General features: G+C 41.5%; 1 protein-coding gene across 8 annotated transcripts in view; it reads right to left on the bottom strand.

Moving 5' to 3' along the window:
* Window positions 1-26,831, bottom strand: part of ptprc (protein tyrosine phosphatase receptor type C) — a 258,737-nt gene that overhangs the window by 151,427 nt on the left and 80,479 nt on the right. For 5 of the 8 annotated variants that reach the window (XM_048539574.2, XM_048539577.2, XM_048539578.2 and 2 more), the window contains exons 1-2: window positions 2,953-3,087; window positions 2,726-2,843 (exon numbers count right to left, since the gene is read on the bottom strand). In XM_048539574.2, the coding sequence (XP_048395531.2) occupies window positions 2,726-2,798 (73 nt within the window). In that variant the 5' untranslated portion in view covers window positions 2,799-2,843; window positions 2,953-3,087. Of the gene's footprint in view, window positions 1-2,725; window positions 2,844-2,930; window positions 3,088-3,315; window positions 3,423-26,831 lie in introns of those variants that run through there. The other 3 variants (XM_048539576.2, XM_048539575.2, XM_059647796.1) reach the window with 3 other exon arrangements.

The raw sequence follows: 26,831 nt of genomic DNA, 5'->3' as shown, positions 1-26,831 counted from the left end.
CTCCAACCATCAGAAATTACAAAGATTTATCTTCCAAAGATGTTTGTACATAACCTAGACTAATGCGCTAATGCAATACGGAGGGAGCACTGAGCTTCAGAGGTAATGTCTTTTGGAATGAAAAACACCATTTATGCTAACAGAGAGATGTAAAAGATCCCGTTGATGCCAATCAAGGAAAAGCAGAGAAATTCTCCCTGGTCAATACATATCCACTAACCAATATCACAAAAAGATATAATCTAATAATTTATTTCATCACTGTTTGTGCGACATTGCCTTGTGCAGTCTACCTCAATGTTTCTTACATTACAACAGCAGTTACATTCCAAACATACTTCATTGACTGTACCATGCTTTGAGATATCCTGGGGTTCACCTTTTTCTTTATTGTTCTGATCTATAACTATAAATTGAAACACCAGGGATTGACTTTATTTGGAATATGTCTTGTCTTATATATCCTGTCTATTTCCCTTTACCTACTATGAGAAGTATGAAAGCACTGTACTTACTGCCAAAAACTAATATGTTAATCTATGGACCATGACATAGATTTGGAGGAATGATCATTTCCCTATTCAATTGCTTACACAGAATTGTTCATAACATGGCTCCTATTTATTTTGCAATGCAGAAAATGGCGTAATGTATAAATATTTCACTTGGAACAATGGTTCTGCTATTTTAATGTATAAATCATTTAGTATCCAAACAGGGGTATGAATGTTATTTTATATGGCAATTCATTAATAAAATGTATTGCAGAATGGTACTATCTGAAGTACACACAGCAACAGAGACAATGTTTGGCTTGGGTTACTGAAACATTCTTTCACTCTGCCTTCAAAACCCTGCTAAAAATGTTTTGCTTTTGTCTCACTTTTGCCCCCGCATATCTGGTCCTGCTTTTTTCCATCCTTTCCAATGTCCATTGCTCTAAAGCATTTCCGCTCATAGAATTCACAATAGAAAAATATGTAGTCCTAATGGTTGAGAAATCAGTCTTCAAAGGTGAAAGATTATGGACACCAATTAACAAATTAAGAAGATGGCATGGATCCAGGGAATACTGGTTTGATTTTATTAAAACTGCTGCATTTGTTGCGTCTAAACTGTTTCGGACATCCTGTAGCGCGATAAAAATGTAAATCTTTTCTCTTGGCTGCTAAAAAATCAGTTTCAAACGTTTAAATTAAGCTCTCTGACAGATGCTAACCTGTACCACAATATATTTTTGAAGCACTGCCAACATTTAAAAATTTCATTGATAAAAAATATCTGTTTATTGATGAAGGGTCTGGGCCCGAAACGTCAGCTTTTGTGCTCCTGAGATGCTGCTTGGCCTGCTGTGTTCATCCAGCCTCATATTTTATTATTTGTTTATTCAGTTTTGTTTTTAAGCTGTTGCATAAATATCTACCTTCTGTCAACTTCAGAAATGTACAATTTGGAACTGGTCCTCCAGTTCATATCTGAATCCAATGTACTGTGTGTTTAAATATATTTCAAATGCTGAATCAAGACTGTATTTCAAGATCATTATACCACTTTATGAGTAATAATCACTGTAAAAAAGATGCCCTAATGTAGAAAAACATATTTCATGGAAGATAGGCGTTTACCAGAAAAATGAAACTGCAATAAGCAAAATAGCAGATAACATTGAAAGCAAACAACGGAATAAAACAAATCCTTTCAAATTTTTCATTGGTGATATAAAATTCTACCCTCAATCTTGCCAATCATTGAAATCCATCTACCTGGGCTATAGTAACATAATTCCTTTGATTTGTAACTAAAAATATATTCCCTTAAGAATAATTTATTTCAGTCTTGGAATATTTTGTCAATTAAGCATGAACTAATAAATAACATTCTGTACAACAGGAGAATAGACATGGCATAAAACATCTGAACAAATTGTAGATTCAACGTGGTGATGGAAAGAACTACAAACTACAAATCATGAAACCCAATACTGTCTTTCCTAATTCTGGAAAAAAGAACAGACAAAATTAATTAATGATCCAATGAAACCTCTTCACTCCAAAGCTATAATGTAAAATGTCACTCCAATAGTATCAAAGATACAATGCCTTATATTTTCCTTTTCATGGTTTCTTTAACCACATTCCTTCAAGTCTCCAATATATCCAAACAACATTTCATTGATTATTGCTATTGCAAGATCAGGATTTTACTAAATGTGAAAAGTGCTTAAAAATCCAAGAGATAATTTCATCCAAGGCTGAATTTACAACAGTCTCACATATTTTGTTATTCCACACCAAAAGCAAATTATCCAGGGCAGGTTCTAGCAAGGTGCAATATCTCAACTGCAACAAAAAAAACCATTCTAAACACTTAAGAAGACAGGGAAATTGGGAAGATTGGATAATCTAGGATGTTCGCCACCACCCCCCCCCCCCCCACGTTATTTCTCTAAAGTGAAGAATTCCCAAACTACGGGATAATTTCTCATAAATGCGTGATTATTCTAATTTACAGGATCAATTTCGTCTTGTCACATTTCACATCTGACGATTTCCGTTAAATAACCGGTATTAAGTATCGACTTGGCGAAATATTCCCTTGGATCGCGTAGCCACTGTTCTAACCATTCATCCTTGACATTGACAAAGGTAAAATGCAAACGACCTGAATTATTGGGCTGAACATAGACATTTCAGAGTTATGAAGCACAGAAATCATTTTTCTTTACCTTGGGCGTCAACAGTTGCACCCAATAGTGCAGCGGCAAGAGCCAAGTATTTCAGCCAGGAAAACTTGCTCATGTTTTAATTCTGCTAGTGGTCGCCAGTAGTTAAACACCATGCGTCCTGTCGAGAAACAATACAAGTATTATTCGGGGATGTGGAGAAAGTAAATAATAAAACTTGCTAATTCCTTCTAATAGTCAAACTAACGCGTTTTGAGAAGGGCGCCTACGTTTACTTTGCTTGATCCGATGAATGCAACTTCCTCCCAAGTTTAGCAGAACCTCAAACCACTTGTCCTGATATACAAGTGATGTAAGTTATAGCTCCTCATCGCTCTCTCTATAGGTTCTTAGTAATGTCTTCAGGAAGTCACTTGCTTGAGCTAAACTGTATTGCGTGGAAACTTCCCCAAAAAAAATGTTGCAGAGCTAGGTGTCTATTTGTGTAACGAATGTACAAAGATAGAGATGTGAAAAATGCGTGCAGGTTTGGATTTTTAACAGTGGCCTTGGTCCATGCCTGTGAACTAGATGGTGGCTAAAATTGAGTGTGAACTCTATCTTAATGCGCAAATCTGCAAACTTTCATTCACCTAGAAGCGGGAGAGCAGGTTCCTTCAGCTACTTTGAATACGAATCCTGTAAAATGCAGGTGGAACACAAACAGGAAGGTGATGTGCCAAAGAGCGAAACATGTAAGCCACCTCCCCCCACCAACTCATAACTCCAATTACGTATCATTGATGTTGCAGCCCCGGAAATTCGGTCAACTGGAAAATATGGCAACCCAGAGTCAAATGGTGTCTCTATAATTAACTCACAAAAAAAGATGCAGAGCCTAGAACAGTTGCATTTCAGAAAAAAAGGAGCTGCCGCCTGTGGAGTGTTCACATGATTGTCCAACCATGCAAATACAGCGCGTTTCTTCACCTAAGATTAACTGGATGTCAGAATATTTACATACAGCTCGCCCCTGGGGACGACACGTCAAATGTCACGCAACCTGAGTGTTCTTAGTGTGTTCCAATCCCTTCAACCGTGTTACTTGTGATCGCCATTCAAATAAAGCAGGGATGATGTACGGTGTACCCAATAACCGGGGAGCCTACAAGTCTCAGTCTCAGGATTCAAACTATGCCTTTTTAGGATTGAGATGAGGAGAAATTTATTCACTCTCAGAGAGTGGTGAGCCTGCGGAATTCTTAGCCACTGAAAGTGGTTGAGGCGAAAACATCGAATGTTTTCAAGAGGGAAGTAGGTGTAGATTTTAGGAATCAGAGGGTGTGAAAAGAAAGCCGGGACAGGCTCGTAAGTTGAATGATTATTTGATCGAAGGGCTGAATGGCCTATTCCTGCAGCTACTTTCTATGTTACTCACGTCCACATTTTCTGATTATTTGGAATACATGGGGAACAAGGCACTCCATGACGTTGAAAATCTAACTTTTACTGAGATTGCATGATGAAACATTGCTGAAATAGGAGTTTAAGGTAAATTTCATTCGATTTGAACGTACTATTTCTCAACATTAGCAAAAAGAGTTCTTCTATTGGGTTTCATTGCGTCCATCAGGAAATGGACCCACCGTCGGCACAGTTTTTCCACTACATATAGACAGAATAGTTTAAAAGGCATTTAGCACGCGCCCTTTCATTGTTCAGTCCTTTAAGTATAGGAGTTGGGAAGTCATGTTGAGGTTGCACAGGACGTTGGTGCGGCCTTTTCTGGAGGACTGTATCCAATTCTGGTCACCCAATTTTAGGAAGGATACTACTAAACTGGTGAGGGTTCAAAAGATATTTACCAGAACATTGCCAGGTATGTAAGGTTTGTGTTATTAAAAAGAAAGGGCTGGATAAGCGGGGACTTCACTGGAGCATAGAAGGTTTGGATAAGTACATAAACAGGAAAGGTTTGGAGGATATGGGCCAGGAGCAGGCAGGTGGGACTAGATTAGGATTATGTTCGATATGGAATGTTTGGACTGAAGGGCCTGTTTCCATGCTGTATGATTCTATGAATCTCATGCCTCTGTCCCATACCTTGCTGAATCCTGAATGATCCAGTTTTCGAGCTTCTCAATTCTTATTTAAGAAGGAGATCTAGCACACTTCCTTCGCTGAAAAATTATTGTTGGGCGCTTAGTGCTGCTTTCCAAGCTTCACCTGAATTTCAACAACATTGAAAATAAATCCTCCTCGCCATCCACTGATCGATGCTCATCATCACCTTTCAGAACTTTGGAGAATTTAAAAGTAAAAAAAAATGAACAACATCTGTGCAGAAGAATAACATAGTCGCAAGGACTAATGTTATTGGAATCTCTTTTCAACAATATTAATGAGAGTGATGGCAATTTATCAAGGCACCAGTTTCAACAAATTATATCCACATGGCACTGTAACTAAGAAACCATCACAAGACACTTTACAGGAATACTATAGACCAAAATAAGATGATTTAAGATAATATGGCAAATTACCAAAAGCTTAACAAGACACAAGTTGGAGTAATGGAGAGGCTTAGAGAGAGAATTCTGGTGCCTGGGCCTTGGCAACTGAAATCACAGACACCATGGATAGATAATTAAAACTGAGAACATTCAGGAGGCCACAATTAGATGAGAACATGTACCTCACGGAGTTGCATGACTGTAGCTGATTACAGACAGACCCACACTGACCTTACCTATGTCTGTCATCAAGCAATCACATCAGACAACTGGCAAGAGTGGAATTTAGCTATTGGTAACCAGACATCAGAATAGGTAGTTCTCAGAAGTGGCATGGTGGTCAGTGTAAGTCACCACAATTTCCCACAATTCCCTGTGACACCTCATTAAACCATATGAAATAAATTACATTAGCTGGAAGCACAGATGTGCAGACTGTGTCTCTCTACAGTATCCTGAGCTACTTAAAAATGCAACAGCCCTAGAGAAGATATTAATTAATTAAATATTAATTAATAATATGATGATTTACATTTGATCAAGGTTTGAATATAGTGAGACTAAGCCTTTTTAATTAATGTCCATAATACAAAAGCATGATGGCCTATTTCAAAGGAACTACAGGGGTTGCCAAATGTTTGCCTGGAAGATTCCTTCTACCTGCCATTGTGAAAGAAAATTGTATCAGCCCGAAACGTCAGCTTTTGTGCTCCTGAGATGCTGCTGGGCCTGCTGTGTTCATCCAGCCTCACATTTTATTATATTGTGAAAGAAAACATATTTTTCACCAATTCACAAACTACTTACTTGGCAGTTTTTAGATACTCAATTTTAACTTTTCTGCCTCCTCATTTTGTATCTGCACTTGGGCAGATTATATTTCATTTTTAATACAGATCAGCATAACATTTACTTTGAACTTTAGGCTCAGTGCACTTTATCTTCAAGACAATCAGCTTCCAGCATGGCAACTATGACAGTATTTTCCAAACCACTTCAAGGAGGTACAAGAATTTGGCCTATGATTAAAGGTTATGCACTATCTTGGAATACTAAGTTTCAAGTGAAAGATAGTAAACACTTAAATCATTTTGAGAGAGAAAAGATGCTAGCAGGGATTGACAAAGTAGACATAGTGAGGATGCTTCCTCATGTGGGGCAATCTGGAATGAGAAGTCATAGTTGTGGGATATGCAGTAGCAGATTAAAACTGAGATGAGCACAAATTACTCCTCTCAAAGAGTCATGGTATCTGTGGAATTCAATATCCCTGAATTGTGGTGAATTCAACATTGAGTAAATTCAAGAAGGAGATAGACAGATTTTTAATTAGTATCGGGTTGAAGAATTCTGGAGAGTGGACAAGAAAGTGGAGTTGAGGCTGAGATGAGATCAGCTAAGATCGTATTGAACGGCAGAGCAGGCTCAAGGATCTGAAATTGCCTACTCCTGCTTCTAGTTCTTATATTCTTATGTTCATAAAGGAAATCAACTCAATACATCTGAAGAGGTGCACTAGAAGAATATATAGCCAACAGTATAACAAAGTGTGAAGCTGGATGAGCACAGCAGGCCAAGCAGCATCTCAGGAGCACAAAAGCTGACATTTCGGGCCTAGACCCTTCATCAGATATATAGCCAACAGTTCCCTGTTGAAAAGCCATGTGTGAATCTACCTTAAACATACCCTCAGGCAGTATATTCTAGTTCCTAGCCAATCATTGTGCAAAAACAATGATCCTCCATGTTGCTTCTTTTGACAATCACCTTAAATCAGTGTTCTCTGGTTCTCACCTCTCGGGCAGTGGGAATAATAGTTTTCCCCCTATTTAATTTGTTCAAATCCCTCACAATTTTTAACTTCAGATGAAAACAAATTCAATCCTGCATTAGTTCCCTTGATAATGCCTCCACGCCCAGTCTTTAGAGAACATATTGAACCTCTGTACACACTGGTGGGTAAATGTAACAGGTTGTGGCGTTTCAGTAACTAGAATGAAACGAAAATGCCAATCAGCACAATCTGTCCTGACAATATGTTGCTGGGATGATCAAAGAGTTTTAGTGAACTAAAATTGGACCTCTGACCATAAAGTCACAGAGTTATACAGCATGAAAACAGCCTTCAGTCCAATGCATCCACGCCGACCAGACATCCCATTCTGATCTAGTCCCATTTGCCAGCATTTGGCCCTTATCCCTCTAAACCCTTCCTGTTCGTAAACTTACTCAGATGTCTTCTAACTGTTGCAATTGTACCAGCTTCCATCACAGCCTCAGGCAGCATGTTCCATACACACACCAACCTCTGCCTGAAAAAGTTACCCCTCAGATTCTTTTTAAATCTTTCCCTCTCATCTTAAACCTATGCTGTCTAGCTTTGGACTCCCCTACCCTAGGAAAAAACCTTGTCCATTCACCTTATCCATGCCCCTCATGATTTTATAAACCTCTATAAATTCACCCCTCAGCCACTGACAGTCCAGGAAAAATAGCCACAGACTATTAAACCTCTCCCTGTCACTCAAGCCCTTCAACCCTGGCAACATCCTTGTAAATCTTTTCTGCACACTGTCATGTTTAACAACATACGTCCTATAGAAAGGTGACCAGAATTCTAAAAGTGGCCTCATGAACATCCTGTACAGCTGCAACATGACGTCCCAACTCCTATACTAAATTTTGTCACCAATAAAGGTAAGCGTGCCAAACTTCGTCACAACCCTGTCTAACTGCAACTCTACTTTCAAGAAACTATGTGTCCGCACCCCTAGGTTTCTTTGTGCAGCAGCACTCCCAGGCCCCTACCATTCACTGCTTAAGTCATATCCTTACCAAGAATGCAATGCCACACATTTATCTAAATTAAACTACATCTGTCAATCCTCGGCCCATTGAGACATGATTTCCTTATGCACAAAACCATGTTGTCTAGACCTGATCAATCTTTGCCTTTTCAAATGCATGTAAATCCTGTCCTTCAGAATCCCCTCCAAAAACTTACCCACCATTGATGTCAGGCTCACTGGCCTATTGTTCACTCGTTTTTCCTTACCACCTTTCTTAAATAGTGGCACCATGTTAGCCACCCTCCAGTTCTCCAGCACCTCACCTGTGGCTGTCAATGATACACATATCTCAACAAGGGGCCCAGCAATTTCCTCCCTGACTTCCTACAAAGTCCTGGGAACTGCCTAATTAGGTCCCAAGAGTATATTTAACTTTATGCATTTTAAGATCTCCAGAATCTCCTCTTTAATATGAATTATTTTCAAGTGATCACTATTTATTTCCCTAAATTCCCTACCTTTCATGTACTTCTCCACTGTAAATACTGACATACAAATACTGACTTATCTCCTGTGGTTCCGCACATTGATGGCCACTTTGATCTTTAAGGGGATGTATTCTCTCAGTATTATACTTTTGCCCTTAATGTATTTTTGGAATCTCTTTGGACTCTCCTTAACCCGATTTCCCAAAGCTATGACATGTCCCATTTGTGTCTTCTCAATTTCCCTCTTAAGTATACTTCTATCGTCCTCATATGACTTCCGGGATTCATTCATTCCCAGCAATCAATACCTGATATATGCCTCCTTTTTCATGACCAGAGCATCAATTTCTCTAACCATCCAGCATTCCCTACACCTACCAGCCTTGCCCTACACTAATAGGAACATACTGCCTCTGATTTCTCGTTATCTCATTCTTAATAACCTCCTACTTCTTCACCATTCCTTTACCTGTGAATAGCCTCTTCCAATCAATTTTCATGAAGCACAGAAAGTATGAAATACTGTCATAAAGCAAATTATCACAACTCATTCATTCTGAAGTGAAGTTTGAATATCCTTTTGTGTTAGGAAATGCAGCTGCCCTATTGATAGTAATCATACGATTCACTTTATGTTAAATATATTCAGATACCATGAGAAAAACAACAAGTTCAATCTGCTTTTGGTAAAGTAAAGTGTGTTGGGCTGTGCAAAAGCTAACTTAACCATGAGTTACCTCAAGAGTGGTATGAAATCTGCAATGTTGTCTCAAAGCAAATCTGGTAGCTCCTTAATAGTATGTTCATATGCTAATTGCCCCTTGGTAAAGGGAGTAGGAAGAGGAAGAAGAGTAAGATATCCTTCATACTGTTGATGTCATCAATGAACACTTCCATTACTGCACACAAGAATTGAGGCATGCAGGAGTGCATTGGTATGATCCTTCTTGCTTCTTTTGAATATCTCTCATCCCCTGTTAAAAATGCACTTCCCACTTTAGAGTTGCAGGCTGTATTTAAATAGTTGTAGCCATCTCGATTTCCCTCAAGTATTTAATCATTGATTGAAAGCCATTTCTATTCGGAATCCACATCAATGACAGGCACTGCTTGAAATCTATTAATTAAATTATGAATTCAGAATCCCCTGCTGGAATAATTGTAGCCTTTCTAACTCAAGACAAATATTCATAATGCCATTTCAAAATGTCAACAAAGATGAAATTGCATGAGTAGTTTTGTGCAGTTTCACAGTTTTGTGGTGAAGAAAGAAGTGAGATAGTTCTCTCTGTTGGCAAAATTGGCGCTGTCAGAAATTTTGAAGAAAATTACCAGGCCAGCAGACCTCCTTCCATAACAGCCTGCACTGCACTGTCAAGTTTCATTATTCCATTTCCAACAGGTTCATTGCAAAGAATGAGGTGAACTAGAGTTGTGCCTTACACTTGTTTCTATTTCACGTATTTGTCTCCATAGTCCTGACCTTCACTTTCCCTGCAACAAGCAACCACCATCCCCAGTAACTAAAAGTAGCTGTACTAAGTGAGATTCCATTGCAGCTTGTAACAAAAGCAATGTAATAATCACAGGAGACTTCCATTTTCATACAGATTGACAAATCAAGTGGGCCAACAGAGTCTAGAGGATGAGATGTAGAATTCTGTAAAGCTGTTTCCTAGAGAAATACATTGTGGAATCAAGTAAGATAAAGATATGAGGTTGTCGGCTTGCTCACCGAGCTGGCTTGTTTTTGTTCATGAACAAGGTGACCCAAAGCAAGCCAGCTCGACAAGCAAGTCAACAACCTCATCCACAACCAGAGCTACAGACCTTGGCCAATATTTTAGAGGATAAAGATATTTTATTGTGCTTTGAGGAAGCATTAGTGACTTTTGAGGAAGAGATTGTCTGAGGGAAAGCAGTCATTATATAATTTAACTCCAATCGGAGCTCTTGTGGTGCTATAGTAGGGTCCCTTTCTCTCAGCCAAAGGCCTGTGATCAAGTCCCACTTGCTCCAGGCTGATTTGAAAATAGTTATAGTTGAACTGTACACTAAGTTGGAGGGTGTCTCATACAAGTTCAAAGTAAGAGTTTAAAATCTAAACACGACCAATTGAGAGGCATGAGAGCAGATCTGGCTGCAGTTGAAAAGTTAAGTAGACTAGGAAGACAATCATAAATAAACCATGGGAAACATTTAATGCAACAACTCAGCAGAAACTTGTCTAAATAAAAATCAGAATTCAATGAGGTCAGCCTGTGGCTTGCTAGGGGAATTACGTATTATTTTAAATTAAAATGCACAATTTGACAAAGAATAACAGCATGCCCGAAGAATGCCAGAATTTCAGAAAGCAGCAAAGGACAGCTGAAAAATTGAGAAAAAGGTTGGGGGCGGGGGGGGGGGGGGGGGTGGGGGGGGGCGGGTGGGTGTGTGTGTGTAGAAAATGAAACAGGAGAATAAAGTAGCCAGGAATATTGGCTGGAATCTTGTGAAATCACTGGTGGTGAGCTTAGAAGCAGAAAGGACATTCAGTTAGACAGCATGGTGCTGCACCAGAACTTGCCAATATCCTGTCTCCACTGTGCAGAAGTTCCATAGTTGGTTTCCGATCACACCGCCTGACACATTTTGAACTCCCTGAAGTGGCAAAATAGTAACCACATGAAGGTTTCTTCCCATTACTGTGAGTGATAGGCAGGCCTGTCCCTACAGAGCATTCAGAGCAGTGTCTGGCTCAGGTTCGGTGAAGTGTCTCAGTCAAAGGCACTCAGTCCCTAATCGAGGGACAGGGCATCTGGAAGTTGGAAGGTGCATTGATAGCCAAGTCTTCAGCCAGGAGGCGAAGCCCTAAACCCCCAGTCAAAAGTGCAACAAGATTTCACCCATGAATACAGATTCCAGCAATTATTTTTTCGATCAAGGAAGAAACTGGCCAATGAAAATATTGGCACTTAGAGGTAGAGGTAGGAGAAATTATCACGGGGAATAAGGAAATAACGGCAACAGTAAACAACAATTTTGTGTCCGCCTGTTTTGACAGGAGAAGACAAAAATTACGCACCAGAAGTAGAGGGCATCAGGAAATTGCAGGAATCTACTGAGGAAGCCTCAAAAAGACATTTAGTAAATTGTAGCATGATCAGACAGACTTAATATGATTTTACAAAAGGGCAATCATGTTGACAATTTTTTTTTAGGATTTTACTGGTAAGGTAGATAAAAATGTAGTCAACTTGAACTTACAAAGATTTTTCAACATATGCTGTGTAAAGGTCAATACACAAGATAAGGTTTCCCTTTCCGTCTGACTCCATCCCCTCCCCCAGTGTCACCTCCTGTCATGTATTTAATACTCTGTCTGACATTACGATGCTCAATATTCTGTACTCAGCATAGGTCTAAGTTTTATACCCCTGTGCTCCACCTAAATGAATTCCAGGCACAACATGATGTTGAATTTTTCTTCCATTGCCTGTTTCTTTAGGCAGGAGTCCTCTCCCCATCCCACAGACCCCTTCACTTGCCTCCACTCTCTCTTTACCCAGACCTCTCCCTCTGGCCTTAAACATGCATCAAGGACCGTCAACATGACATTGATCACGTCAAATTCTCTGCCCTACCCATTTGAACCTATCTCTCTCTGAACTGACTGCACACCGTGCTCTCAGATCCAGTCCTGACTTTGTAATTAGCTTGCTTATAAGGGTGGTGCTCTTGTTGCCTGGCGGGCTGACCTCTGCAGAGTGCTAGATCTTAGATACATCGCCATATCTTGGAGGTTGTGGGAGGTGATGGCCTCATGGTATTATCGCTGGACCGTTAACCCAGAGACCCAGATAGTGGTCTGTGGACTTGGGTTCAAATCCCACCATGGCAGATGATGGAATTTGAACTCAATAAATATCTGAAACTGAGAGTCTAATGATGGCCATGAATCCATTGTTAATTGTTGGAAAAACCCTTCTGGTTTATTAGTGTCCTTTAGGGAAGGAAGCTGCCATCCTTCCTTGGTCTGGCCTATATGTGACTCCTGACCCACAGCAATGTGGTTGACACTGAACTGCCCTCTGGTCAATTAGGGATGGGCAATAAATTCCGCCCCAGCTAGAAACACCCTCATTCCATGAATAAAAGGAAAAAAAAACTTCCTTTGGACCATGGCCCCATCATGGAACATCAGGCTACGGTGTCCATAATGGTCACTGACTTTATTTCATCTGGTGATCTTCCCACAACTGCGTCCAAGCTCATGGTTCTCCAACCCTGCACAGTTCGCTTCTACCTCCTTCCCAAAATCCACAAACAGGACTGCCCAGGCAGACCCATTGTTTCTGCCTGTTCCTACATCGATTCAATTTTTACTCCCCTTGTCTAATACCTTCCCACTTACATTTGTAACTCTTCTGTTGCTTTACATCTGTTTCAGGATTTCCAGTTTGTTGGCTCCAGCACCTCCTCTTTGCCATAGACCTGCAGTCCCATTACACCTCCATTCCCCAACAGGATGCTTTCTCCGGGGCTCTCCGCTTCCTCCTGGAGGAAAAGCCTGAACCATCCCCAAACATCACCAGCTTCCTCTGCCTGACTGAGCTCATCCTCACTCTGAAGAACTTCTCTTTTAACTCCTCTCACTCTCTTCAGCTCAAAGTTGTGGCCATGGATACCCACATAGGCCCCGGTGATGCCTGTCTCTTTGTGGGGTATGTGGAACATTCCTTTTTCCAGTCCTATTCCAGTCCCCACCCACAGCTCTTTCTCTAGTATATCGATGATATCATCAGTGCTGCTTCCCTCTCTCGTCTGGAATTGGAAAAGTTCATCAACTTCGCTTCCAATTTCCACCTGCTCTCACCTTCGTCTGGTCCATCTCTGACTCCTCCCTTCCCTTCGTCAACATCTCTATTTCCATTTTTGGGGACAGGATGGCCACTAATATCCAGTACAAACCCATCGACTCCCATAGTTATCTTGACCACACATCCCCGTGCCCTGATTCCTGTGAAGAATCTATTCTATTCTCCCAGTTCCTCCACCTCCACTGCATCTGTTCTGATGATGTCATCCTCAACAACAAGGCCTCTGAAATGTTCATCTTTGTCGTCAGCACCATGTTTGATAGGGCCCTTAGCCACATCCAACCCATTCCAGCTGCCTCCTCTTTACCATGGATGTACAATCCCTTTACATGTCCATTCCCCACCAGGAGGGTCTTACGGATCTCCCTTCTTCCTGCAGCAAAGACCTGAACCATTCCTACCCACTACCACCCTCCTCTGCTTGGCTGAGCTCATCCTCACCCTCAACAACTTTTCTTTTAACTCCTCTCATTTTCTTCAGGTCAGCGGGGGATGGCCATGGTATCCACATGGGCCCCAGATATGCCTGTCTCTTCGTGGGGTACATAGAACATGGCTTGTTCTATTCTGGCCCCCACCCACAGCTCTTTCTCCAATATATTTATGATATCATCAGTCCTACCTCTCTCTCTCTTGACTCAAATTGGAAAAGTTCATTGATTTCACTTTTAATTTCCACCCTGCCCTCACTTTCAACTGGCCGATCTCTTATTCCTCTCTTCCCTTCCTTGACATCTCTGTTTCCATTTCTGGTGATAGACTGGCCACTAATATCCACTCCAAATCCACTGACTCCCACAGCTACCTGAACTATATATCTTCACACCCTGCTTCCTGTTAAGACTCCATCCCACTCACTCAATTCCTCCGTCTCTGTTGTGTATGTTCAGATAAGGCCAACTTCAACAAGGAAGCCTCTGAAATGTCCACCTTGATGCTCAACCGAGGATTCCCCAGCATCATTATCCCACAGGCCCCTTCACCCGGTTCCAACACTCTCCCTTCACCTGGACCCCTCCCTCTAGCCTTTTAATTGCACTTGATCTGTTCATTAAGAACTGTTGATGTAACATTGGTCACCTCAGTTTCTCTGCCCCCCTCACCAAATCCAATCTATCTCCCTCGGAACTGACTGCACTCCATATACTTAAATCTAACCCTGACTTTGCTATTAAGCATGCCGATAAGGGTGGTGCTGTTGTAGCCTGGTGTACTGACCTCAACGTTACAAGGCCCTCAACCAGGTCTGACCCATCTCCCACACTTCCGCCCTCACCCTTTCTTTTCCCTCCCGCAACAACCATAGGGTTCCCGTTGTCCTTACCCACCATCCCACCACCATCCACATCCAGAAGATCATCAGATGCCATTTCCGCCACCTCCAGCGAGATGCCACCACCAGAAACATATACCCCCCGACTTATTTGTCCACCTTCCACAGGGACCATACCCTCTGGGACACCCTGGCCCACTCTTCCTTCACCCCCAACACCACCCTGCCATAGCATGGCACCTTCCCATGTAACCAGCAAAGGTGCAACACCTGCCCAGTTACCTCCTCCCTCCCCAGTGTCCAAACATGCCTTTCAGGTGAAGCAACACCTGCACTTCCAAGAATCTAGTCTTCAAGCATCCACTGCTCACAATGTGATCTTCTCTACGTTGGGGAAACGAGTCATAGACTGGGTGATCGGTTCGCAGAGCTTCTACGTTCTGCTCGCAAAAAAGGACCCTGAGCTACCTGTTGCCTGCCACTTTAACACACCACCTTGCTCCCTTGCCAACATCTCTGTCCCTGGCTTGTTGCACTGTGTCAGCAAAGCCCAATGCAAGCTGGAGGAACAACACCTCATTTACTGCTTGGGGACTGACAGCCCTCTGGACTCAATGTCAAGTTCAATAAATTTAGGGCCTAAACGCTCCCACGCCCCAACCCCCTGCCCCACACACCAGGTCTTGTTACCACATAGCCTGCCATTACACTCTACCTATGGTTAGTCACTAACAGTCCCCATTAACAACTATTCACCCTCCCAGGCTGACCGGATCAACTCTTTTGTCTGCCCAACTGTTCTTCTGTTTCTTCGGGCTCCATCCTATCGTTTACTCCCTACTCCCTCCCCCTCCCTATTTTCAGTATATAAACCAACATTTTCCCCATTACCATCAGTTCTGAGGAAGGTTTACTGGACCCGAAACAGTAATTCTGATTCTTTTCTTCACAGATGCTGCCCAGAGCAACTGAGAAATTGCTTTGCCAGCAACTTCTGTTTTTGTTCCTGATTTACAGCATCTGTGGCTCTTTCAGTTTTTATTTCACTCACTGCCACGTCTTGTCGAAGCACGCCCAGCTTAAAGAAGTTCTACTCCTCTCTCTGACGGGATTTCCGTTCCAATTTTTCTTCTTGCCCAACGACATTAATTTTACTGTCACTCCTGGAGTTTGGCCAAGTATTTGCAAAAGCTCGTTTCCACCTCCATATCATATTCCTCAGTGACTGCCTCCGGCTCAGACTCATCCCACGTGAATTCCAACTGAAGTTTCATCCCTCATGTTTTGAATCTTTCCAGGATCAATGTGTCTCCGTGATGTTCAATGTTCCATGGACAGCTGCTCTCGCCGCATCCTGAGATCCACACTCAGTGCCATGCGGTACACATGCACACTTACAACCTTTCTCTCCAACAGCATCACAATGTGCTGGCTCAGGGCTGCACCACTCCACAGTTCCACTTCATCCTCCGGCTCATTCGTCGTGCTAACAAGAAACTTTGTCTTTTTCTTTCAGGCATCAAGGCCCACACGATGCATCAACTGAAAGATCCCCATGGCCCTCTGGAAACTTCCTCTCCTCTCTTTCCCTCTGACTACATCGCCTCCCCCAAACCCTACTTCCTGTCGAGTATTCATCATCCCTCCTAACCTTCCACTCTCTGATGCTAAACATTCTGTACTCAGCAAAGTCCTCAGCTTTATTTCGCTGCGTCCCCACCTTAGCCAGTTTCAGGCATGACATGACACCAAACTCTTCTTCTGCCATCTTTGCCTCCATGCCCATTTCTTTGGACAAGAGTTCCCTTCCCATCCCACAGACCCCTACGCTCAGTTCCGACTCTCTCCCTCCACCTGGACCCCTCCCTCCAGCCTTTTACCTGCACTCAATCTGCTCTTCATTGAGAACTGTTGAGGTGATATTAGTCGCCTCAATTTCTCTATCCTTCCCTCACCCAATCCAACCTATCTTCCTCTGAACTGACTACACTCCGTGCACTTAGATCTAACCCTGACTTTGTTTGTAGTCTGCTGACAAGGGTGGCGCTGTTGTAGTCTGGTGTACATTGCATAGACTGAGCACCAACTCTCAGATACCTCCTGCTACCTTCCCCTGGACCATTATCCCACCATGGCACATCAGGCCATTGTATCTACTACAATAACTGATCTCATTTCATTTGGTGACCTCCCCACCTTTGCTTCCAAGCTGATAGTCTCCCAGCCCTGCACAGCTCGCTTCTACTTCCTCCAAAAAACCCACAAGCAGGACTGTCTGCACAGTCCCATTGTTTCAGCCTGCTCCTGCCCCACAGAACTCATCTCTTCCTAGCTTGACTCAGTCTTCTCTCCCCGGTCCAATTCCTGTCAACATACATCCGTGATTCCTCTGATGCCTTATGCCACTTTCAAACGGCCCAGTTTGCAGATTTACAGCATCATCAGTTCTTTTGGTTTTTATTTACCATCTCCTGCATTTCTGTCTTCACCCTTTCCCTTCATTTCCATGTAAACAATAGGATCCCATGGTCCTCATTTACTATCCCACCAGTACCCACATCCAGAGGATCACTAACCACCATTTCTACCATCTCCTGCAGGATGTCACCACCAGACACATATTCCCCTCCCCTCCCTTGTCAGCCTTTCATGGGGACCATTCCATCTGGGACATCTTCCAATCCCCATACATTCCCTCAGCCCCATGACACCTTCCCATGCAACCGCAAAAGGGGTAACACCTGTCTGTTTTCTTCCTCCCTCCTCAGTATCTAAGGGCCCAGACACACCATTGAGGTGAAGCAGCAATTTATCTGCTCTTCATTCAATTTAGTGTGCTGTATTTGCTGCTCACAACATGGTCTCTGCACTAGGAAAACAAAACATAGACGGGGTAACTGCTTTGCAGAATATTTAGTTCTGTCTGCAAAAATGACCCCATGCTTCCAGTTGCCATTTCAACACACCACTCTGTGGCTTGGCCAACCTCTCTTTCCAGGCTTGCTGCATTGCTCCAGTATAGCTCAACACAAGCTGGAAGAACAGCATCCCATTCTCTGCTTGGGGACCCTGCAGCCTTCGAGACTCATTACCCATTCCTTTGTCTGCCCATCTGCTGTTCTCTCTCCATCCCACTGGGCTCCATTTCCACCTGTCATTTGCCACCCCATCTTCAGCACGCGCACAAACTTTTTCCTGGATGGAATCGGTTCTGAAGAGGGGTAACTGGATCTGAAATGTTATCTCTGTTTTCTCTCCACAGATGCTGCCAGACCTGCTGAGCTTTTCAGCAATTTCTGTTTTTTGTTTCTGATCCACAGTCCTTTGCTTTTTTTATTCAGTTAGGTGTTCCTAGACTTGGGCTTATTAGAATGAAGGTTAATGGACAGTAAGACAATGGGTAGACATACGCAGGGCAATTTCAATAAGTCAGTAGATTTGAATGAAGGACGAACCCTCAGATATTTGGTATTTGCAATCTAAATTATTGACTTAGAAGAAGAGACCAAGTAATGTGTATAAGTTTTCAAACAAAACTAAACTGGTGAGATTGTAATCTGTGTACGACGAAGCTGGAAAAAAAATGACAGATCGCTGAGATATTTGTATCATTGACTGTGACAAATGAGGTGCCAGCTAATGTGGTGCCATTATTTAAGAAAGGCTGCGAGGGAACTATAGACCGGTGAGCCCGATGTCAGTGGTGGGCAGGTTGTTGAAGGGGGTTTTAAGTGACAGGATTTCCATGCGTTTGGAAAGGCACGGATAGCCAGTGTAGCTTTGTGCCTGGGAAATCATCTCTCACTAGATTGATTGAGATTTTTGAAGAGGTGACAAAGAACATTGATAAAGGCAATGCGGTAGACGTTGTCTTTCTGGACTTCAACAAGGCATTCAACAAGGCTCCGCATGGTAGATTGGTTAGCAAGGTTAGATCACATGGGATCCGGGGGGAGCTAGCCAATCAGACACAAAATTGACACCTAAAACATGACTGTTGCATTTTGTATGGCCTTGCGTTATAGAAAATCGCAATATAGGGAAATTGCTACAGAAAATTGCTATCCCTGTACAGCAGAAAGGTCACGTTACACAGTCAGCATCCACTATTCATCAATCGCTTTACAGCCAACGTATGTTAAAGAAACATGTGTCATGGCAGAACCTGCACGTCCATAAGGACCCTCACCAACTTCTACAGATACACCATTGAAATCATGCTGTCCGGGTGCATAACAGCCTGGTATGTAACCTGCTCTGTTCAGTACAGCAAGAAACTACAGAAGGTGTTGTGAACAACCCATACAATCACAGAGGCTAACCTTCCATCCATGGACTCCATTGGCATGGCTCGCTACTGCAGAAAGGCTGCCAACATCATCAAAGACCCAGCGCATCCTGGTAATGATCTCCAACAACTTCATCTGTCACGCAGAAGCTACAGAAGCCTGAACACACACACAAGCAGATTCAGGAACTGCTTCTTCCCGGCCATTATCAGAGTGATGAATGGACTTACCAGCCTCAAATGACACTGATCTTGTTAACGTTTATCTCACCTAGTGCACGCTCTGTGCAATATAACCTGTTTGCCTCTGTCTAAGTCTTCTTGATCTGTATATCCTTGCTTACTATGATCTGCCTGTACTGCTTGTAAACAAAGCTTTTCACTGTATTTCAGTACATATGACAATAAATCAACTAATCAATAAAAAGATTAATCTAATCATATACGCAAGTATATTAGGTTGGGATAACATAAGTTTTTGGACAAGTGAAGTCGATCTGAACTACTTCAAATGCGTTATGTACTTATTTAATTAAGGTGTCCAAAAAGGTATGAAATATTCTAGATATGATCTCACTTGACTTGGCCCAACCTGCCCATTTCCTACTCATCCATCTGCTCCACTCTTTCCGCTACCCACTCACAAAAACCTGTGTCTGCATCCACCTATCAGCATCTTCTCCCTCCCCTACCCCCTCCCTCTATTTATTTCTGGGCTCCCCTAACCCTCTCCAGTCCTGACGAAGGGTTTTGGCCCAAAACGTTGACTTTCCTACTCCTCTGATGCTGTCTGACCTGCTGTTTTTCCAGCCTTATACCTATGCGCTCTTGTTAAACAGTCGTTACGTTAACCAAAGCACTGCTTTACTATCAATCCCCTTCAAGTGGGTTTTCACACTTGTACATAAATATTCATTGCCATCAATAGAAAATGTTTCTTCTGGAGATAATCTGAATCTAAAATGGCATCTTAGCATTTGTGAGCAGCACTTCATCCCCAGGAATCTTAGAAATGAAAATTACACAGTGCCGTTGAATTATATTTCTGCGAGAAATTGACATACTGAAGTTAGATTCACTCAGTTGGTAGCATTCATGTGTCTGAGTTCAAAACTGTGTACAAGGCCTATTCTAGGCCCCAGAGATAATGGGAACTGCAGATGCTGGATAATCCGAGATCACAAGTGTGGAGCTGCATGAACGCAGCAGGCCAAGCAGCATCTCAGGAGCACCTATTCAAGGCCTCACTCACTTAAGTAGATTGCAAAGAATTTCCTGCACTTCTGCCTCCCTGCTCAGTGGGATATAAAAATAGCCCATGGTACTCTCTGTTAAGAAGAAAGAATTTTCAAAAGTGTCTTGTCAAAAATGCCTCCATGAAACAATCTTGCCAACAAAATCAACAATTGGTCGTTCACATTGCTTTGTCTGCAAAACTATTTTGTGAACAAACTGCCTGAAACGATTACAAATATAAAAATTGTGACTGCTCCTTAATATTAACAAATTGTATGCAATATATTCAGATGCATTCAGAAGATGCAAATAAAGTGCAGTCTAAATTCAAATTTATATTCAAATATAGCACTGGGAAATGTGCAAAAGCTCTTTACGTACAAACTTAATACAGACACTTCAGAAATAAATTGGGAACCTCGAAACTTGACACCAGCATATTAGTAGGAACGCTGGCAGAGGTAGTTCACAATCAGTTAAAGTTAACATGAGTAGCATAGATACCTTCATGAGGAAGTGAGATAATTACGGGGTTGGTTAGCTCAGTAGGTTAGATGACTGAGTTATGATGCAAAGTGATGCCAACAGTCCTGGGGCAACTCGTGTGTCTGTTTTAAGTTCACTATGAAGGTACTGCCTTCTCAGCATTACCCCTGCCTGAAGCATGGTGACTTCAGGACCAGTCATCTCTCCCTAATGAAAGGATTGGACTATTGAAACCTCATCTTTCATCTTTTATGTTAAGGAAAAAGAAATAAAAATGTGGTGATAGGATAAGATGAGGCAGGGTGTGAGGAGCCATGAACACCCCATCAGCATAGTTCCTTTGGAATAAATGACCTGTTTTTGAGCTTTGAATTCATTTTAATTTAAAAATATTTTATTTTGTATAATACACAATGTGTTACATGTCTTTTTTGTTTGTTTTTTTGACAGGATCTAAATTTCAACAGACATATGTTAGCTTATGTCATGTCCAACATTAGTTCTGTGAAGAAGAGCACTTTGTATGACAACTTATTTCACAGCAGATGAAGAATTCCACAACACAATGCCATACCCTACAAATTTATTGAAACACTTTCCAGTTTATAAGACCTCATTCACTGTGGGGTGTATTACAGAGGGACATGAAGGGGTAGATAAGGCAATCATGTGGTCAGTATTCTCTATAATTTGTTTCACATTTCTATTTCAAGCTAGGGCATAAGATGAGCCGACAGCCCTGTAAATTAAATGTTACTACTTCATTAATTCTGGCTAGCTCATTGTTAAATATCATAAATCACAAGTATATTTCCCTTTACATCCTAAACTGACTGATCATGTGAGTACCATGTGATAAAGAGACAACATAATATTCAATTTTAAACTTGGGTTTTTGCGTTGACATCGGTCAGGGACATCAGTACCGGGAGGTGAAGGATTAAATACCTTTGATACACTTCTTTCTATTCATGTAAAATATTATATCCTTCTTCAGGCTTATTCCACTTCAGAGATAATGATTCCACTTCAGGTTTATTTTCATGGAAGCAGTCATAAACTCGAGGTCATGTGCTCTTGGCTAAAATTACTATTGTATATTACTGGAAATAATGCACAGAGAATTCATATCATGCCAAGAAAGTGGACAGGAAAAAGCAACCTGGATTACACACCATTAAATATCAAATCAGACAGTTTAGCCTTGCCACTATAATTCCAGCTTATTTCATTGTTACAAGCATTCGGTGCAGTTATAGATATTCTATTCAGTCTGTGACACTGGTCACACCTGTAAGAGATGCAGGAGTTGCCTTTTTTCAGTAGTTAAATCACAATGACCAATACACCTTATCACCGTAACATAATTTATTTGGGTTGTGGGTATGGTGAAACAATGCTTCTTCCTTTTGTATACAGTGTGGGTTTCTTTACATGCACCCACAGGCATGTTTCCAATCAGCTTACTCGTTGGCACTCCAATCAAATGAGGCCAGATACAAATCATTTGATTGTTTTGGCTTACAAGCAACAAGGAAAAGTAAAGAGCAACACGAGAGCCAAGCTTGCTCACTCCAATTTAACATGTTTCAGCAAACGTTGGACTTGGTCAGTTCTAATTTTTGGATAACTTGTTGTGCTTAACTTGTTGCTCATTAAGCAAAGAGAAGCAGAAAATGGTGGAAACAGTCAACAGGTCTGGTCATGTAGAGGGAGAAAAAATTCACACTTAAGGTTAATATCCAACATATTCTACTTGATTTCACATTTACATAGCCTGCAATATTACGCTCTAATATGAGTCTTTATTCTTAGTTCTACAAGAAGTTGAGTTTTGATTCCTGATTCTTTCCCTGTTCAGAGGTTGGTAAGTAGAGCTGTCAATCACACCACACCTCTCTCTCTGAAAATAGCAAATTTAACGGGAAGCAACATAACAGCCCTCTAAAGGTGAATTTCAGATATGAAATAATGATACCCTACTTCAAAAATTATTGTTTCTTCATGTGCTGCTTCTTGTCTCAGCAGTTTTAGCATCTGCCTATAAAATGGGCTTTCAACTGTTGTTTAAGGTAATACTTCTAAAAGCATTAATGTCAAAGTTCTGTTTAGATACTGTCAACCGGAATGTGTAACATAACCTTTGAGTGAAGATGAAGAAATCTACATGAGCCATTTTCTGCAAATAAATATATTTTGTACAGCGCTTGAGACTCCAATTAATTATGCCTTACTTGTAAATATTGTAATAAACCATCTTATTTCCTAACAGTAGTGCTCCTTTCATAAAGACTGCGTGCTGGTAAATGCTCAAAAGCTGCTCATCACAAAGGTTCTATCAAAGGAGGGTTGCTGACAGCAAACCACTTCAAATATTCCTTCCTCTATTTACACACAGGCAGAAATGCCAAATACCACCAAATCGAATTGCTACCAAAGTCACCATTACTGGTATCATTCAACTTAATGGTTGCAATTTTCTACACTTCACAGAACCTAAGACTGAGTTGTATATCTTTTTAATTTTTTTTAATCAATTCATATTCCTAACCTCTCTCTCTCTCTCTCTGTATGTTCTGTTTTATTAATTTTTTACTTGCTCAGTAGCTAATATACTCACTCTCTTTTCCTTAACTCAAGGAAGTCTGGTTAATCTGATCCTTTTAAAACATAAACATATTTAGATTGGGCAAAAGTATCCACAAGGGAAGGGGTTTTTAAAGTTAAAAACTAACCTTGCTGCAATCAAACCCCAAGAGATGTGGTTGAATTACGAAGGGGAGGGAATTTATCCCACCCCACCCGGCCACAAACTATCTGCTGGTGACTACTTTGGAATTGTAATAAATTGGATGCCCTCACCATGGGCTTTAGTTACAATAGTATAGTGTGTGCAGTACGGTTGATAAGTGAGTAGATTGGAAACTGCATAGGGTGGAAGGTAGTTGTGTCACATCAGGAGAGTTGGCAGGATGCGGATAGTTAGATTGGGAAGGGAGCCAGAGGGTCAGGAGAGGAATTGGGATGGTTAGGGGTGTCAGGCAGAATAGGGAGTCAAAGCAGAATCGCAGGTTATTGGAGTTGATGGTATAGGGGCAATCGGGGAATCACGGAGGAGCCGAAGGCAGTCATGGGAGTCAAAGTGAAGGTGGGGAGTTGAACAGAGATGGGGAGGAAGTTGGGGATTTTGGAGGATCAGGGAATCTGAAGCAATAATGTGGTGTCTAATATGGGTTGAGTTGGAGGAGGGGATGGTGTCAGCAACATATATTTCTCAGTTGTAAGGCAAGAATTTTTCCATCTCACATTCACTGGGTAACAGTCCAGGCTGGTAAGTTGGATCTCGATCAAGCCTCTAACTCAAACACAGAGTTGGAAACTTTGCCAGAGGGTGCTGGGGAGCTGGGAAATTGCCTATCTGAAGTTCAAAAATCGCACGCAATTACCACAGAGATCGTCACATCAAGACTTCCATGGGATCCCCACACATGTTTCCGATGTAGATATGGCTTCCAACTATGTGGATAGTGGAAGTTCTGGGCCAAAGTTTTGAACAACTACTAGAAGAAGATGAAAACTAATCATATTGATAAAGGTGTCTCTACCAATTATAGCAGCTAGTACCAAAAAAAACTGAGGTTGAAAAATAGTGGGTTCAAATTTCTCTCCTCCAGCCATGTGGAAATAGGGCAGTAGCAGCCAAAATGTAATAAGCAATGACCTACCTTCTGAGGCTGCATTGGTATGTGCATTAGGGCCTATCATTGGGCAACTAAAGTGACCATGTGCAGATCCATCTCTAGTAGGTCTACCTAGAGAAGAATGTGGTTTTCTTTTACAGTACATCATTACTGGTTTAAGGCAGCTCATGCGTTCAGTACTTTTCTCAAGGAGTGTCCATACAATAGGATGTTGTCCAGTCACTGAAACAAATATTAGCTCAACAATTATTACAACTATGTCATAAGTTTCGAATGAGCAATTGCTCAAAAGGAAAACCTCTGCTGGTACATCTTCCTGAGCCCTTGCGAAACAATTTCCAGTAACAGACTGGATGCTAAAAATGACGATCAATTACAAGCAGGGAGCAGCACTGAAATTAGATTCAGTGCTTTTCATATGAGCCCAAGAAGTCATTGTTTGTACAAAAGAGGTTTAACACTTCTTTCTTAAAGTAAGTTCCTCCTTAACAGGAATTACTTGTTATCACACAAGATCATAAATAAAACAGTTTGGACTCAAAACTGATTTTAGTACGATTTAGCCCCAGGATCATTGTCAGTACAATTCTGCAGTTAATTCATTTTTTAAGAAATAGATGCAAATCTGATACTTCCTTGAAGCTTTAGGTCTTCAGTTATTTGCAGCAAACTTTATTCGGGCTTGGTTTTGTAAACTATTTTCAGTTTTGGCAAAACAACGAGATGAAAAGCAGTCAAGAACATTGCACTTCTTTAGAAAAAAACTGTGAAGTTTTGGTTTCCTGCATGCTAACAGTGAGTTTCAGGTTATTGTTGCTGCATTTTGTAGATGCAATCAAGAGCGCATAAGAATGTAAATTGTTTTACATGTGGTTGGTTTTAACTCATCCTGCCTGGTAGGAACCAAGTCATAGAGCAAGGGCTGGAAATGATAATGTCACCCACCTATTTCCCGCCCTAAACTGGTTAACTGCAATTTGAAATGGCAGATGGGAGGATGGCTGGTTAAAGCCATGGTGACTTTCTTTTCCACAATTAAATGAAAGGTCAGGACCCAGTGGTGATATTAGGGCCCAATCTCTGATTTTAACCAAGTGGGGATAGCAGTGCTGACCTCCCCAATGAATAAAATGTGTCAGGGACAGCATTGATCAGAAAAGTCCCATCAAAGAGAAGTAAAAATATATTCTAAAAGGAGCTTTCCAGATGCTTTCTCCTTGTAACACACACTTTTGCCTTAAGCTCCCAAAATCCCTCATTAACTCCTTCCTCGTCCGGCCACACACAAGCTTTCTCCTGCAGCATTGAACATGAATTGTCGAAGTGGAGAGAGTGTATTATCTAAATGGAGAGCAACTTCAGTGTGCTTTTGCACAGAGCGATCTGGGTATCCTTATGTATGAATCACTGAAATCTAGTAAACAAGTACAGCATGTCATAAGGAAGACAAGTGGAATTTTGGCATTTATTGTGATAGGAATAGAGTATAAAAGTGAGGAAGTACAGCTGCAAGTGTACAAGGCATTAGTGAGACCACACCTCGAGTACTGCAAACAGTTTTAGTTCCCTTGAGGAGAGATGTAATTGTATTGGGGACAGCTCAGAAGAGGCTCTCTAGTTTGATTATAGAGGAGAGGGGAGATTGAGCAATTTAGGCCTATACTCTCTAGAGTTTAGAAGGCTGAGAGATCGAATTGAGGTAAATAAGATGCTGAAGTGGACTGACAAGGTGGATGTAGAAAAAATGTGTCCCTTGTGGGGGCTACCATTTTAGGATAACAGGTTACAGATTTTAAGCATCAAGGAGAAGAAGTTACTTCTCTCAAATGGTCATGCATCTGTGGAATTCACTATTCAAGTGTGGTGGTTGCTGGGATATTAAGTAAATTGAAGGAAGTGATAGCATCTTTTTAATTTAGTAACATATTGATGGTTTATGAGGTGCGGGTGCGAGCTGGAAATGGCATTGAGGCAGAAATGAGATCAGCCGTGATCATATTAAATGGTGCAGCAGGCTCGAGGGGCTGAATTGCCTACTCTTGCTGTTAGTTCTGATGAATCGTATCCTCATTGATAGCTGGCTACGACCCCATTTTAATGGTTAACCAGTTGCTAAATACCACCAACTCCTGCAATAGAATTAAGGAGACAGACCCTAAAGGTCCAGCAATAAAATCAGATCACTGCTGTTTTTAAAAGACATTTGGACAGGTACATGGGTCGGAATGGTTTAGAGGAATATGTCCCATACACGGGTAAATGGGACTAGTTTAGTTTAGGAAACATAGTCAGCATGGGCAAGTTGCGCCAAAGAGTCTGTTTCCATGCTGTATGACTCTATGTTCCCAGACAGGGATAATTGCTCACTGTGACAAGATGCCACCCTGGCCACCAGAAATTAAAATCAACAACAAAAACCTACTATTTCTGAATGCCGACAGTGTTCTTTTTTAATGTATTTGAAACCACACAAAACGGGAACGGATTAGTAAGGATGGACAAGTGGCAGCATATTGTTCATTCTGATTTGTGC

This window comes from Stegostoma tigrinum, chromosome 8 (assembly GCF_030684315.1).
Source record: "Stegostoma tigrinum isolate sSteTig4 chromosome 8, sSteTig4.hap1, whole genome shotgun sequence".
Lineage (NCBI taxonomy): Eukaryota > Metazoa > Chordata > Chondrichthyes > Orectolobiformes > Stegostomatidae > Stegostoma > Stegostoma tigrinum.
This window is presented reverse-complemented; position numbering and strand designations above follow the sequence as displayed.